The 13,802-nt window shown below is 40.5% G+C and overlaps 1 protein-coding gene across 1 annotated transcript in view; it reads right to left on the bottom strand.

Annotated features, from left to right (window-relative positions):
- UTRN (utrophin) overlaps nt 1–13,802 on the bottom strand; it is a 1,458,479-nt gene that overhangs the window by 90,526 nt on the left and 1,354,151 nt on the right. The window contains exons 68-69 of the mRNA XM_029594027.1: nt 6,652–6,690; nt 6,290–6,355 (exon numbers count right to left, since the gene is read on the bottom strand). Coding sequence (XP_029449887.1) covers nt 6,290–6,355; nt 6,652–6,690 — 105 coding nt within the window. The remainder of the gene's footprint in view (nt 1–6,289; nt 6,356–6,651; nt 6,691–13,802) is intronic.

Here is a 13,802-nt window from a genome sequence, read left to right as displayed (position 1 = left end):
ACTGCCCGGCTAGTTTTCCTTCAAAAATTAGCTAGTGTAGAGTAGGTGTGCTAAAATTGGTTGCGTACTTTAGACCTATTTGTGCAGGGGGCTAAGAATAGTGCACACGCTTTTGAACATGTCAAATGCATGTGCTGCTTTTCCTCCTCTCCCCTCAACCCAAAACATGCCCTTAGGAAATGCCTATGTGCATACTTTGAACTGAACAAAAGAGGACCGTTTTCAGACAAACTAATTCATGCGGGTAAATGGCTTTGAAATAGCCCTCTTAAATCTCACTTTCTTCAATTAGACTCCAAAACTGACAATTTTTATTACAGCAAAAGTTCCCTTGTTGGGACTCCTACTGGAAAAGGAGGAGTCTGGACTTGTCCCATTATAACTGGAAAAATGATAAAGAAACAAGAAAATAACAGACAGAATTTGTGTTTGTTCCATCTCAAGCCTTCTGCACAAATAAACTAATGAATGAAATCACAGAGAGGGTCACATTTTATTTATTTAGATTTTTATATTCCGCTTTTCAGCGCTTCAAAGCGGATTACATTCAGGCACTGTAGGTATTTCCCTATCCCCAGAGGGCTTACAATCTAATTTCACCCAACCGTAATTTGAGCCTCCGCTTGGTGAATAGCAGCAGATATTCAAGGTTTGCCAAATATCAGTTGTCATAAATGGGCTTAGTGGAGGAATATTTGGGGTAGTTGAGAACATCTGTTTGGCAATGTTTGGAGAAAGCAATCTGGGATATACAGGAAGAGGAGCCACCACCTACCCTCCAATTAGCTGGCCCATGTGGTTATTCACCAAATGCTCACTCGGCTTTTATTTGTCTATTGAAGCCCCTCTATCTCAAAATATATTTACTCCAGCTTGGCAGAAGTAGCTTTCTGGGTCTCAGTTTTTGCTGTACAGTTCCCATTATCTTCTACAAGAGGAAAATTGTACAGTTCTTTTCATCCCATGGAAAACTGTGGGAGCCTAGCTGTATCACCTCTTTTCCTTTTTAACATTCTATTCACTTGGATGTTAGACAAGAGACTGTCAAAGCTCTATTTATAGGAACCTTTCTTGCTGCTTATAAACAGACAATGCTGCTTTCTCTGCAGTATGTGTCTCAGTACTGGACTGAGAGAATCAGCTGGATGAGACGGGTGTAATGCAGCAGTAGCAGTGTTGCTCCTGTTCCGGTTTCGTCGGGTCGCCATGGCAGTTTCTCGGTTAATCAATGAGCAGCAGCTGCCGCTAATACCAGCTGTTTTACAGTGGTGCAGTTGCCTCTGAGAAACAGCCGAACCATGACCACTGCTCCACCAGAGCCATTCTGTGTGCACCTTTGGGCCGCTTGTGTCATTAGGTTAACTAGCCATCTTACCGGGGCTCTCCAGGCAGCATTGTCTGCTTTGGAACTATAGGTGCTTGGGGACAGTTTGTCATCACTAGTTCATGTCTAGTTTAAGCTTATTTCTGGATTCAGTGACCAGCCACTACTAAAAACATAGCCACAGGATCGAGAGTTCAGTTCAGTTCTCTTCAAGGTCTAGCAGGGTCGTCCTGTGTGGTTGTCAGCCGCCAAGGTTCTAGATCAGGGCTGGCCAACTCCAGTCCTTCAGAGCCACAAACAGGCCAGGTTTACAGGATATCCACAATGAATATGCATGAGATAGATATATATGCACTGCCTCCATTGTATGCAAACCTATTTCATTGTGGATAACCTGAAAATCTGGCCTGTGTGTGGCTCTTGAGGACTGGAGTTGGCCACCCCTGTTCTAAACTATAGTAAAATAGCAGACTCATCTCTCCAAGAGGTGCTTTTCTAACAATTAAAGGTTTAAAAAAGCTTTACTGTTGGTCCCTGGCTGTTTTAGACCTTAGGTCTCAATTTGTTTGTGCTAACGTCAGTCACTCAGGTTTCCCCACTTAGGACGTTTCTAGAGATAGGATGAGTCCTCTATAGTGTCCTCAGTCTGGATGGTCCACCTGGTAGGATGTTTTGGTCCCTAGTGATCCTGATATTCTTCCTCCCTCTATGTGCCTTCCCTAGGATTCTTCCTGCTACCTGCTCAAGCCTTGATTTTTAAGCCTTGATTTTCAAGCCTTGATTTTCAAGCCTTGATTTTTAAGCCTTGATTTTCAAGCACAGAGGGAGAACTGTTCTCCCTCTGTGCTTGAAGGGCATGGTGCTTCAACCCTCCCACACCTTGGATCTCTGATCCCAGGGACTCTTTTGGCTTATTCCAGAAGTTATTTGTATACATGTATTATTTGTCTCACTTTTTCCTGGTGCTTCACAGACTTTACATGGTCAGTTAGTCTGGTTTTCCCAATCTTTCTTCCTTGTGATTCCTCAATGAGGGAGGTACACTCCATCACAGTTTAGTTACTGGATTTTTCTTCATTATATTTTATTCTGCTTGGCCAAATAAGTGTGCCGGATAGTATAAAAATGAGGCCATGTGCTGACAGAAGTGTGGGAAAGAGTTTTGGCTTCTTGCTCTTAGTTTGTGCTGATATCATTTGTCACACATGTTCACTGTGTTTACTCCAACTCCTTTCCTATAGGGGTTTGACAACAGAGAAGTAACTTTACATATTTAATAAAGTATATTTTAGGGCATGATTTTCATAAGGTTCTACATGCATAAATGGTCTTCTGGCAAATTACCCCAGGGGTTGCATGCATAAAAGTACATGTGGAAGTGACTCCACAAATACTTTTATACATATTTGAAAGAAGCATTCTCAGGGGCAGAGTTAGGACATAAAATTCATTTACACACATCCTTTTGATTTTCCAAAATATGCACATAAATCTATGCATACACATTTACACCTGCTCTCGAGCAGGTGTAAATGTGTGTGTGCATGTCGTGCAGGATTCCACATAAACCTGATAATCTTTAAAGTGGATTTAAGAACATTTTGAAACTTAAGGCTCGTTTGTGGGCTGTTATAAAATTATCCTCCCTATGGGACTGAACATGATATCACAGCACAGAACCAGGTCCTCAAATTTCTAATTATACTGTTTGGGTTCCCAAAGATTAATTCTTTTATAAACACAGGGCAACATTTAAAATATTTTCCCCACCCTCTTGATCCAAAAAGACAATGATGTTCAGAAACACATCAATTTTTTTTTTTAAATGGCAAACACCAAGTGACAGGATCCACAGAGACTGGTTTCTATTCTTCTAAAGAGAGGAAAAGTAACACAGCCATTCAAAATGCTGAAAGAACATTCTGTGCATGAGATAAGAACAGGCACTCTGCAGATGTAGGGGTAGATTTTAAAAACATACGCACATGCGCGCTACCCGGTGCGCACACATGGACGTGCAATTTTATAACATGTGCGTGCCGACGCATGCATGTTATAAAAATCCGGGGTAGTGCACACAAGGGGAGGTGGACTAGTGAAATATTCGTGCATCGATGCATCGCGGCCTTCCCCAGTTCAATCCAGGTCAGCTCCAAAGGAGCAGTAGCAAGTTGGTGCGCGATCCCCTAGCACAACAGCAAATGGCCGCTGTACCGGCCACCTCCAGCCCCACCCCGCTCCCCAGACCACCCCTTTGACGAGGCCCAGCTCTTGTGCGTGTAACAGGGGTTACGTGTGCAAGGCCTGGCCGCAGGCGTAACCCCCAGATTTTATGTGCAGGTTTTTTTTTTTTTAATTTGTCCGATAGTATTTAAATTGAAAGCATAAAATATGACACATTAGGTAAAAGTGGTATCTTCAAATCTGACCTAGCAGTCTATGATCAGTAGGAAAACACTTTTATCACGCATCAAATGGGAAATGGGCCCAAACATTTCTAGCTCAAAAATATTAAGCTGCAAACAGTGATGCCAGTTGGTAAATTATAAGTAAAATATGATTATAGTATATTTGACAAACTAGAAAACATCAAGATACAATCCATGCCGATGAACATATTTTGGCATTAAACAATGTTAATCGGGGATGCTCTGCAATACAAGAGATAGCATTTGATTTAGAAACAAACCACAAAGCTTTCATTGCATGCTGCACTGTCTCTTATTTCAGAGAGGAACACTTTCATTTCACTGGCTCACTCTGCAGTTGCCGATTCAAACAGTTCCATGCACTTTTGTTATATTTTGTATAAAAGGCAGGCTCCAATTTTTAGGGGCTTTTGGGTATGGACACACAGTATACAATCTCCACATGAATAACGTCTTCTAGTGAAAACACTTTGCAAAATATATTGACCTGTTAAAAGTTGAAGTAGATTTAGAAGTAATCTATAAGTAAAGTGTTGGCTGCCTCCATTCTCATCTGAGCATTGTCTATTTTTTTCTGGTTCTATGTCACATGGGGGAACGGCAAAGCAAAACTTACCTAAACTGCACAAGAAATGATAATGCTATCACAACTTATAAGGCATAACAATATAACAGTATATACTATATGGGGTAGATTTTAAAAGGTTGTGCACGGGTGTACATGTGCGCGTGCTACCTGGCGCGCGCATATGTACACCCAATTTTATAAATTGTGCGCGCAGGCACACGCAAGTTATAAAATCCAGGGTCGGCGTGCACAAGCGCACGTCAAGCCGCGCAGCCTTCCCCCATTCCCAACCCCCCACTCCACCTTCCCTTCCCCTCCCCTACCTCCCCTGCCCCTTTTCCCCCTACCTTTGATGACTTTTTTTTATTTCAAAACTTACTTCAGCCTTGGGGCTGAAGTAAGTTACGCAGGCCGACAGTTGGCCAGCGTGCGATCCCAAGCACAACAGCCAATATGGCTGCTGTGCCGGGAGCCTGACCTTGCCCACGTCCTGCCCCCGGACTGCCCATGCCCTGCCCTTTTTTGCAAGCCCCAGGACTTACACATGTCCCGGGGCTTTTTAAAAATAGGCCCAGTGAGCGACAAGGCTCAGAACATCATATAATGTGAAAAATGCAGAATATCAGTAGGTTTGTAGAATATGCCTGTATACTATCCTAACTCTATTATAACCTGTCAATGGTAAAAAACACTTTAGATGGAGAAGGCAGAATGATTAATACTGAGTTTAGATTTTAACAGTGAAATTTTTCTTCTTCTTTCACAATCTTTCGCAACATGGGGACTCACTGTACCTGCAGGAAAGCAACCTAACCAAAGGACCCAAAGAGAGCAAAACGTGATCCACAAGCATCTAATAATTTATTACTAATAGGAGGTGCATATTCATATGATTTGCCAGCTAAGTTTAGAGGTTAGCTGGATAAACAGCTGGATTAAAATATCCCAATGCTCCATCTGCCTCAGATCTCTCTGGGTAAGTTTTTAGCTGGATAAAACTTACCCACCTAAATCAGAGGAGATTTTGGAGGGTCAAACTTACCCAGATAATGCTGATAATTGGTGTTATCCAGGTAAGTTATCCAGGGAAGTCTGATTGTCCTAAAATGCAATCCTAAAGTTATCCAGAAAACTTGGACATGATCCAGCAATATTCAATAGAAGGTATAATCAGCTTCATTCCACTAAATATGCAAATAAACTTATCCAAGTAACTTTCCTGCTCACCAGCTCTCAGAAGAAGAACCTCCAAGTTACTACACAGTATATAAAATTTTACTGTATTGAAGACCAAATTGTTTTATCCCAAGACTATTAGCCTCAATTGTAACATACAGGGAGATGAAGTGGTCTAGTTATTGAACCCAAGTAGGATAAACCCTGCAATGTGAGTTTGAGTCTCCCCATTGTCGTTAACTCTCTGTGTGACCTTGAGAAAGCCAACTTATCTCCCCATACCTCAACGAATCCAAGTGTAGTTAGATTATGATAGGAACAGCATTTATTTCTGTTTGTCCCTTAAGAAATATTCATGCAGTCAGCATCCCAAAACTAGGTGGTTAGACCATCTATCCCAGATGAAACTGAACCTATTTTACTGAAATATTAAACAGCAACAAAAAAGGTGGCAATATGAAATTTACATAGCTTCAATAAAGAGGAAGGTTTAGCAACTTGTTTTGCTGGAGGGTTTGACCTTCTTACATGATTTCCCCTATTTAGATATATAGGAATTGTAGCATTTTTAAAATCATATGTTTTCCCATTATCTCCTTTTTTGTTGACATTTTTTATTTTGGATAGCCTCTTTGCTATCATTTGCATGATAACAAATGGCAAAGTACTCTGGAACGGTGTTTAGATGGAAGGAATTCTACAGATTCAAAATTAATTTCACTCCTTGTTCTTTTAGGGATTCAAAAACAAAATTTACTTGACCCCCAATAATAAAAGGATTCTCTTTCTTACCTATTGGCATATTGCTCTATTCTGGAGTGTGTGTCATCGTCAAATAATTGTGGTGAGTGAGAAGGACTAGAAGCAAACATTCATTATTAGTATATATTATGATAAACAACCATATTAGCAAAATACAGATTTCTTAAAATGAATTCAAACAAATGACATGCAAATAGGAGGCTATCTGAGATGCATAGCAGGTACTGTACATTTTGAACAATATATATTAGGAATTGTTAGTTGAGCTTTGCAGACACAAGAATTATGCAAAAATGACACGAGGTGGGGAACACCTCATAGACTATCCAATTTATTGAGGCATGAGCTTTCGAGGACAGAGTCTACTTCATCAGAATTGTGCAGCTACTCACCCATATTGGTCTGGCCACATGCTGATGAGTGTGATAGGACTGCAAGAGAAAGAAAAAGGACACCATGAAACAAAAACATTCATGCAATAAAAGCACAAGAAGAAAAAAGGAACAAGGACTTGTTCTTCCAACAACTACTGACACTCAGAAAACTTAAACCCTTACTATCCCTGCAAAACTTTTGCACTGTCCTTCAATCCCTGATATTTGCCAGCACAGACTACTGCAATGCACTGCTACTAGGACTTCCCAACACTACACTAAGACCACTTCAGATTCTACAGATTGCTGCAGCCAGAGTTCTCTCTGGAAAAGGCAAAAGAGATCACATATCCGATACACTTGCCACCCTACATTGGCTACCCATAGAACAAAGAATTCAATTCAAAGCACTATGCCTATTACACAAACTCATCCACGATGAAAAAGCAGAGTGGCTTAACACCGCACTTAAAGTACACGTCCCACACAGAAATTTAAGGTCAGCAAACAGAGCACTCCTACCTATTCCATCTGTAAAAACAGCAAGACTTACCCAGGTGAGGGGACGTGCTTTATCTCTAGCCGGTCCCACATTATGGAACTCCATGCCCCTTGACCTCAGACTTCAGAGCAATCATAAATTTTTCAAAACACAACTCAAAACCTGGCTCTTCAAAAAAGCCTTCAAAAAGGAGAACGACACAGGCAACTAAAGAGAACAATTTAAGGTTAAGTGGCTCAAAGCACCCAGCGCCTTAATTCCAGCGCTCAATGGAATTAGTTTCAACTTATTTTAACTGTAGACAACCAGTAAGATGAATCTCTATAAAACACCCAACCACAATCAATGTCGCTTGATATAAACTCTTATATGTTAACGATTTCTAACGGCACCACCCATGTTATTTATGAACTATATTTACTTTGTTATAGGTGCCCATCTGTAAACCGTTATGATGGTGTATTACTTAATGACGGTATATAAAAACTCTTAAATAAATAAAATAAATACTTGGGTATCAGCAAAGACCAAGAGAAAAAAAAAAAGAAACAGCAGCAGCCCAAGCTGCAATGCTGAGCAGCAGTTTCTAAGGCATTAACAAGACCTTACCAGCTCATGATTCCACTCATGATAATAGCTCTTTCTACAATGGCAACAATAACACAAGTTAGATTTGTGCCATGGCAGTTCCTTGCCACAATCTCTTCATATAGCCATGGATCATCATAACAAATCCAGGGCAACATTACGGTTAAGAAATAGCAATCATCATTGCTGTAAGCAGGAAATTCTACTCATCTCATTACAACATTTTCTTAGAGGCTCAAACTTGTTCAGAGATCAGGCTGGATCTTGGAAAAAGGATTATATGTACTGAAAATATTCAACCAGACATCCTGAAGGTTTGAAATGGCCATTTTCTGTCATGCAAGACTCCAGTATGTGGGTTCTCTATAATAAATGAGGTCTGAATCAGCCTCCAGTGTATTTTTATCTATATATAATCCATATGTAAGACTATGGGGTTGATTTAAAGCTGTATGTGCCCATCCATGTGTGCGCAGTGTCTGGTGCGTGCACATGGACGTGCCAATTTTATAACAAGCACGCCGGCGCGCGCATATTATAAAATCTGATGGCCACGTGTGCATCTGCGGTGGCGTGTGTGGCAGGGGGGGGGGTGAATTTTCGCTAAATATGCATGGCAACGCAATGGGGCCTCCCCCAGTTCCCTCCCAGTCCACTCCAATTAAGGAGCAGACTGGGAGGGAATTTCCCTACCTCCCTATCTAAACTTCCTCCCTCTTCCCCTCTCCTCCACGTCTCCTAATCTAACTTTACTTTCCCAAAATTGTTTATTTTATTACTTACTGCTCTTCTGGAGCAGCAGTAATCAGCCTCCTGGGACAGAGTCAAATGGTGCTGTCTCGGCTCACCCCTTTGGAGAGGCCCGGCACTTGTGCGTGTACAGGGGTTTAACGTCCGTGGCTGGGCCCATTATAAAATGTGCGCAAACCCTGGTATTTGCGCATGCGGGCCTTTGAAAATGTACTTGTAAATATCCAGTGGAAAAACACTGCAGTTTAAAATAAACAACATTTTACTAGGTTGCAAAATCCCAAAATAATACATGCATACTCTTCTAAGAGTAGCACAACTGGTTAAAGAGTCTTCAGAATGTCAGCTTGCCTTCATCATGGCTCTGTTGCTTCCATTCAGGTTTTGTTCCTTTCTTTCTTATCTTAATTATGTTTTTTTTTTATTTTTATGCTTTTTAAATTTTGAATAAATGGTGTCCCATTTTATTATGATCATACTTCTTGTTTTGGAAGTTGTCTTCTCTGGGACCAACATTCAGTGTGTTCATGCTACATGAGTACCTTACATACAACACAGACACCTGCATGAAGTCTTCCTGAAGAGGAACAGAACTGCAGTCCCTAATTCACTGAGACATCTTATCAGTGAGATTGCTAAATTAGGTATTTTCAATAACTACAAAACATGAGGAAGTTTATATTCAGACACAGTTCAGATAGCAAAGTTAGCCGGATAAATTTATCCGGCTAACTTTCGAGGCATTTTCAACAGTGCAGCAACACTATTGAATAAACCAGCTAACTTTAGGACAGCTCTTTGACTTGACAAGTCTTAGCTGGCTAACTCAACTCCTCCCAGTTATGACCCTGGACTGCCTCTATCTTATCTGGCTAAATTCTAGCCACCTAACTTATTAGACAGCTAGAATTTAGCTGGATAAAGGCTTAATATAGCTGGGTAAGCAATTTAGATGGATAACTATTACATCATATGTCTAAATGGTTTTTGAATTACATAGATATACACATGTATTGATTACGTCCGATTATATAATGTATCAAGAATAGGGAAGACTAGTGAATAGTCAGACAATTGTGCTATTGGGTTAAATTATTCATAGAGTTGTAAGTGGTGTTGTGTAACCACAGGATGTAAAAATACATGTGTTTGTATTTTGAAACAATTTGCATTTTGAACAAGTTGTATTGTTGTAATATCTGGTTGGTAACTTTAGGTTGCTCTAATTGTGATTTTAATTGAGTGAATATGTTTATTTATTTATTTATTTATTTATTGTTTTTGTTATACCGAGTTTCATGATAGGCATCACATCAACCCGGTTTACAAATAACAAGGAGTGTAAAGCATAACATAACGTAAAAAACAATATTTTCAATATGTGAATGAGTGAATATGTGAATATGTGAATGAGTGAGTGAGTTTTATGACACACTTTCTATGTGATTTGGTAAATAAGTTTTGATAATAAAGATTTGTTCTTGCTTATGATTCTGTATAGTTTAAAGTATTTCTACATTTTCTATTTCTCCAGTTTAAAACAAAAAAATGCAAAAGTTAATACTTATGTTTTTAACGCCTTTCAGCAAAAGTACTTATATAAATGACTAAAGAATAAAAAAAGGATAAACATAAATGAAATACTAGAAATGATAAACTAAATTTAGCAGTGAATGGTAAAAGAAAGACAAAGAGAATTGAACATATAAAGCACGCTTGAATATTTATTTGATGTAGTCATAAGGTGGGAAGTATTCTTGCAAACCAATCTGAAGTACAGAACTGTGCACCACTGTGAGGATGGTCTCTCTCTCATCCAGGCTAAAACCAGCAATTCTGTAGAATATAAGGCTACTAATCTCTCAAATAGGGAGTCTTTCTAGTGCAGGGATTCCCAAACCTGTCCTGTTGATCCCTCATTGTATCAGATTTCTGGATATCCACAAGGAATATGTAGGACATTAATTTGCATGTTTGAGACCCAGTACATGCAACTTTATTCCATGCATATTCCTTTGGGATATCTCCTGAAAACTTGAATAGCTATGGGGTCACCAGGACAGGCTTAGAAAACCCTGTGCTGGTGGCCAAGTAGCAGCAACTCAATTATACCTCAGCTGAGCATTCTTACTCACTTCAAGAAGAAGCTCACTGTAGATCTGATCTAGCAGGTGAAACAGTAATGCTAGTATTCTAGTCTCAAGTTTAGAAAGCCTTTTGTTGGAAATAAATTTGAGAAGAGAAGTGTCTAGTGGTTTGACCAGGATTTCCGACCTTGGACAAAATTGCAACCTCCATGTATCTTTGTTTATTCACCTGTAATTGGGAAAAATCATTTTAAAGAAAAATGCAAGGCTCGCTCTCTCCTTTGAAAGTCGCTGTGCAAGTCAGTCTGCATGACTAATCACCTCCTCCTCCTTCTCCCAAGTTAATGTGCAAGAGCTTGTTATATATTATTGACAGTAAAGTGCATTGAAACCTATTTAGAAGAGAAGCAACATATAAAATATTCAGTAGAAAAATATCCCTATAATTAGTCAGCTCGTCATACTGCATAATTGGCAGCAACATCAAGAAACATTCTTGTAACAAATTCCAATATACTTTAGGTTCAGAAAACAAAACTCACATTTTTCTGTTTGATCTATATTTGTATTGAAGAACAAAGCCGAGCCCTCCTTTGCAAAAAAGCTGCATATAGTTTTAGAGACCAGTGCCCTTCATGGTTTAATATAATGAATGTAAGACAGTGCATAAATTTAGACAGCATCTGCCCTCCTCTGCACTAACCATCTTTCACTGAAGCACCAGTGGCAACTTTAATAACGATATATTAGCATTAGACTTTTGCATGCTGGGAAAGCCTAATGAATCATTTTATGTGAAACTTTTTAGTTTAGAAGGAGCATGAAGGATTCCTGTGAAATACCACCGCATCTGTTATCAACAGCAACAACATCTAACATCTGCCAAGGCCAGGTCAAAAAGTCACCAGAACAGCAATATGCAGTTCATGGTCTAGTAACAGACATTCCACTATAGCTCTCTAGATTCTAAGACCTTGTTTAGGTCTTAATGTAATATTTAATGGACTACAATTATCCTGTATTGCTTTCTGGTTATTTAATTGTTAATATTACATTATTTTCTTGTTCAAGTATATGCTTGATTTCATGTGAAAATGCACAAAGTAAATACAAATAATAGAAAGTTTAATTGACACTGGAGAATGCCCACAAGTCCCCTATTCGGCATTGCTTACACAACAATGATCTGCCTGGGAGAGTTGTCAGAAGGAAACCTTTGCTATGACCCCCATCACAACAATCATCGTCTAAACCATGCAAAACAAAACCTTGATAAGCCTGAAATTTTATGGAACAAAGTGCTTTTGTCTGATGAAACAAAAATTGAACTTTTCGGCCACAACCATACATAATACACTGGCAGGGAAAAGGCTGAAGCATTTGAAGAAAAGAACACCTTGCCAATTGTTAAGCATGAGGCTGGATCTATTATGCTTTGGGGTTGTGTGGTAGCTGGTGGCACAGGAAATATTGTGCGGGAAGAAGGAAGAATGGATTCAACTAAATATCAACATATCCTAGAAAGTAACATCCCACAGAAACTGAAGCTGGTAAGAGATGGATATTTCAGCAAGAAGATAATGATCCGGAAACATACACCAATATCAACCATGAAGAACTTACAGGAAAGAAAGATGAAGGTAACAGAATGGCCTTCATAGCCCCAGTCCTGATTATTGAAAATCTGTGGGGAGATCTCAAACATGTAGTGCATGAAAGGAAACTAGGATTATTTCTAAGCAAGGAAGAGTGTGAAAAAATTTCAAAAGCAAGAATAGAAAGACTCATAGACCTAGATTCATCAAAAAGCTATAAATATGGTGAAAATAGCACCCGCGATAAAAAAAAAAGGGCATGGTTAGTATAATTTGCAGGCTCTTGCACTGCATAAGTAAATAATGTATGGTGTGTTGCATCAGCGCATGGCGCATTGCATCAGAAAGTTGTGCATTGCGTCACCGCATGCAGCGTCATTTTACACGGCTAGCATAGATTAGTGCGTGGTGCATTATTTTTTCAGTTTATATATCCCAACTTCCTGCAGATGCCTCTTTGAAGGTGTGTTAGGCATGGGAGAGAGAGGAGAGTTGGTGAGTGGTTTAGTAGGAGAAAGAGCATTTTCTGATTCGATTACCTGAGTGTGTTGTCTGGATTTCTGTTGCCATCTATTTTCCTGTTACTGCTCGACGGTCCTCGGCACTGATGGCTCCCCTCGATGCCGCAGCTCGGTGGCATTTTCCGGCTTTAGTGCAGCCCGGTGCAAGCCACGTCATGACTCCTCCCACCATGGTGCGTCATCACCCCTCCCGGAAGTCCCCGCATTTACGCGGGAAATCCTGATATTTAAAGTGCCATTTCCAGCACGGCACTGCCTTGGCTACAGGCTTACTTGTGCTGGTGCTCTCGTTTACCTGACTCTGGACTGTGCTTGGATCTTGTCTACTTGCTGCCTGCCTCTGGATTTGGATTGTATTTGCACCTTCTCTTGCCTGCCCTGAACCTGGACTGTGTTTTGGACTCTGTTGCTACCTGCCCTTGGACCCAGACTGTTCTTGGTTCCTGGCTTGCCCTGGTCTGGCCTAAGTTAAGACTGTTATTCTACCCTGGGATCCACTATCAGGTCCGTAACATTCCTTTTACCTTGGTCTTTTGCTTTCTTTGTTGGAGTGAAAGTTTTGGCTTGTTTGTCCAGTTTGTCTGTCTTTTGGTATGGAGGATTGGTGGTGAAGGAGTGGCAGAGTGAGGAGGAGTGGTGTGAGTGGAGAAGTGAGGAGTGCTTTGGTAGAGGAGTGAAGAGGAGTAGTGTGAGTGGAGGAGTTGTGGTGGTGGAGGAGTAAGGAATGGTGTTGGTGATGAGGAGGATGGAGCGTGAGAGGCATGGGAGAGAGGAGAGGAGGGAGGATGAGAGCAGGAGTGCTAGGAGTAGGAGTAGGGACAGGAGAGATAGGCAGGAGGGAAGGGATAGGAGGAGGCGGGAAGAGGTCAGGCAGGCGAGGACGGAAGCACTAGGTCTCCCTTCATCCTCCACTAAACTGCTTCAGATGATCCAAAACGCAGCAGCCAGAATTCTGACAAACACGGAGAAGAGACCACATCACTCCCATTCTCAAAAATTTACACTGGCTGCCAATACCCTTCTGAATCATTCATAAGTCCATCACCATTATCTATAAAGCCATCCATCACCAGGCTCCTCTTAACCTACTTATCCCGCTTAGATGACATTCCTCTTCCAGACCCAT

This window comes from Rhinatrema bivittatum, chromosome 3 (genome assembly GCF_901001135.1).
Source record: "Rhinatrema bivittatum chromosome 3, aRhiBiv1.1, whole genome shotgun sequence".
In the NCBI taxonomy this organism is placed as follows: domain Eukaryota; kingdom Metazoa; phylum Chordata; class Amphibia; order Gymnophiona; family Rhinatrematidae; genus Rhinatrema; species Rhinatrema bivittatum.
Note: the sequence above shows the minus strand (reverse complement) of the source record. Positions and strands in the feature narration are given on the sequence as shown.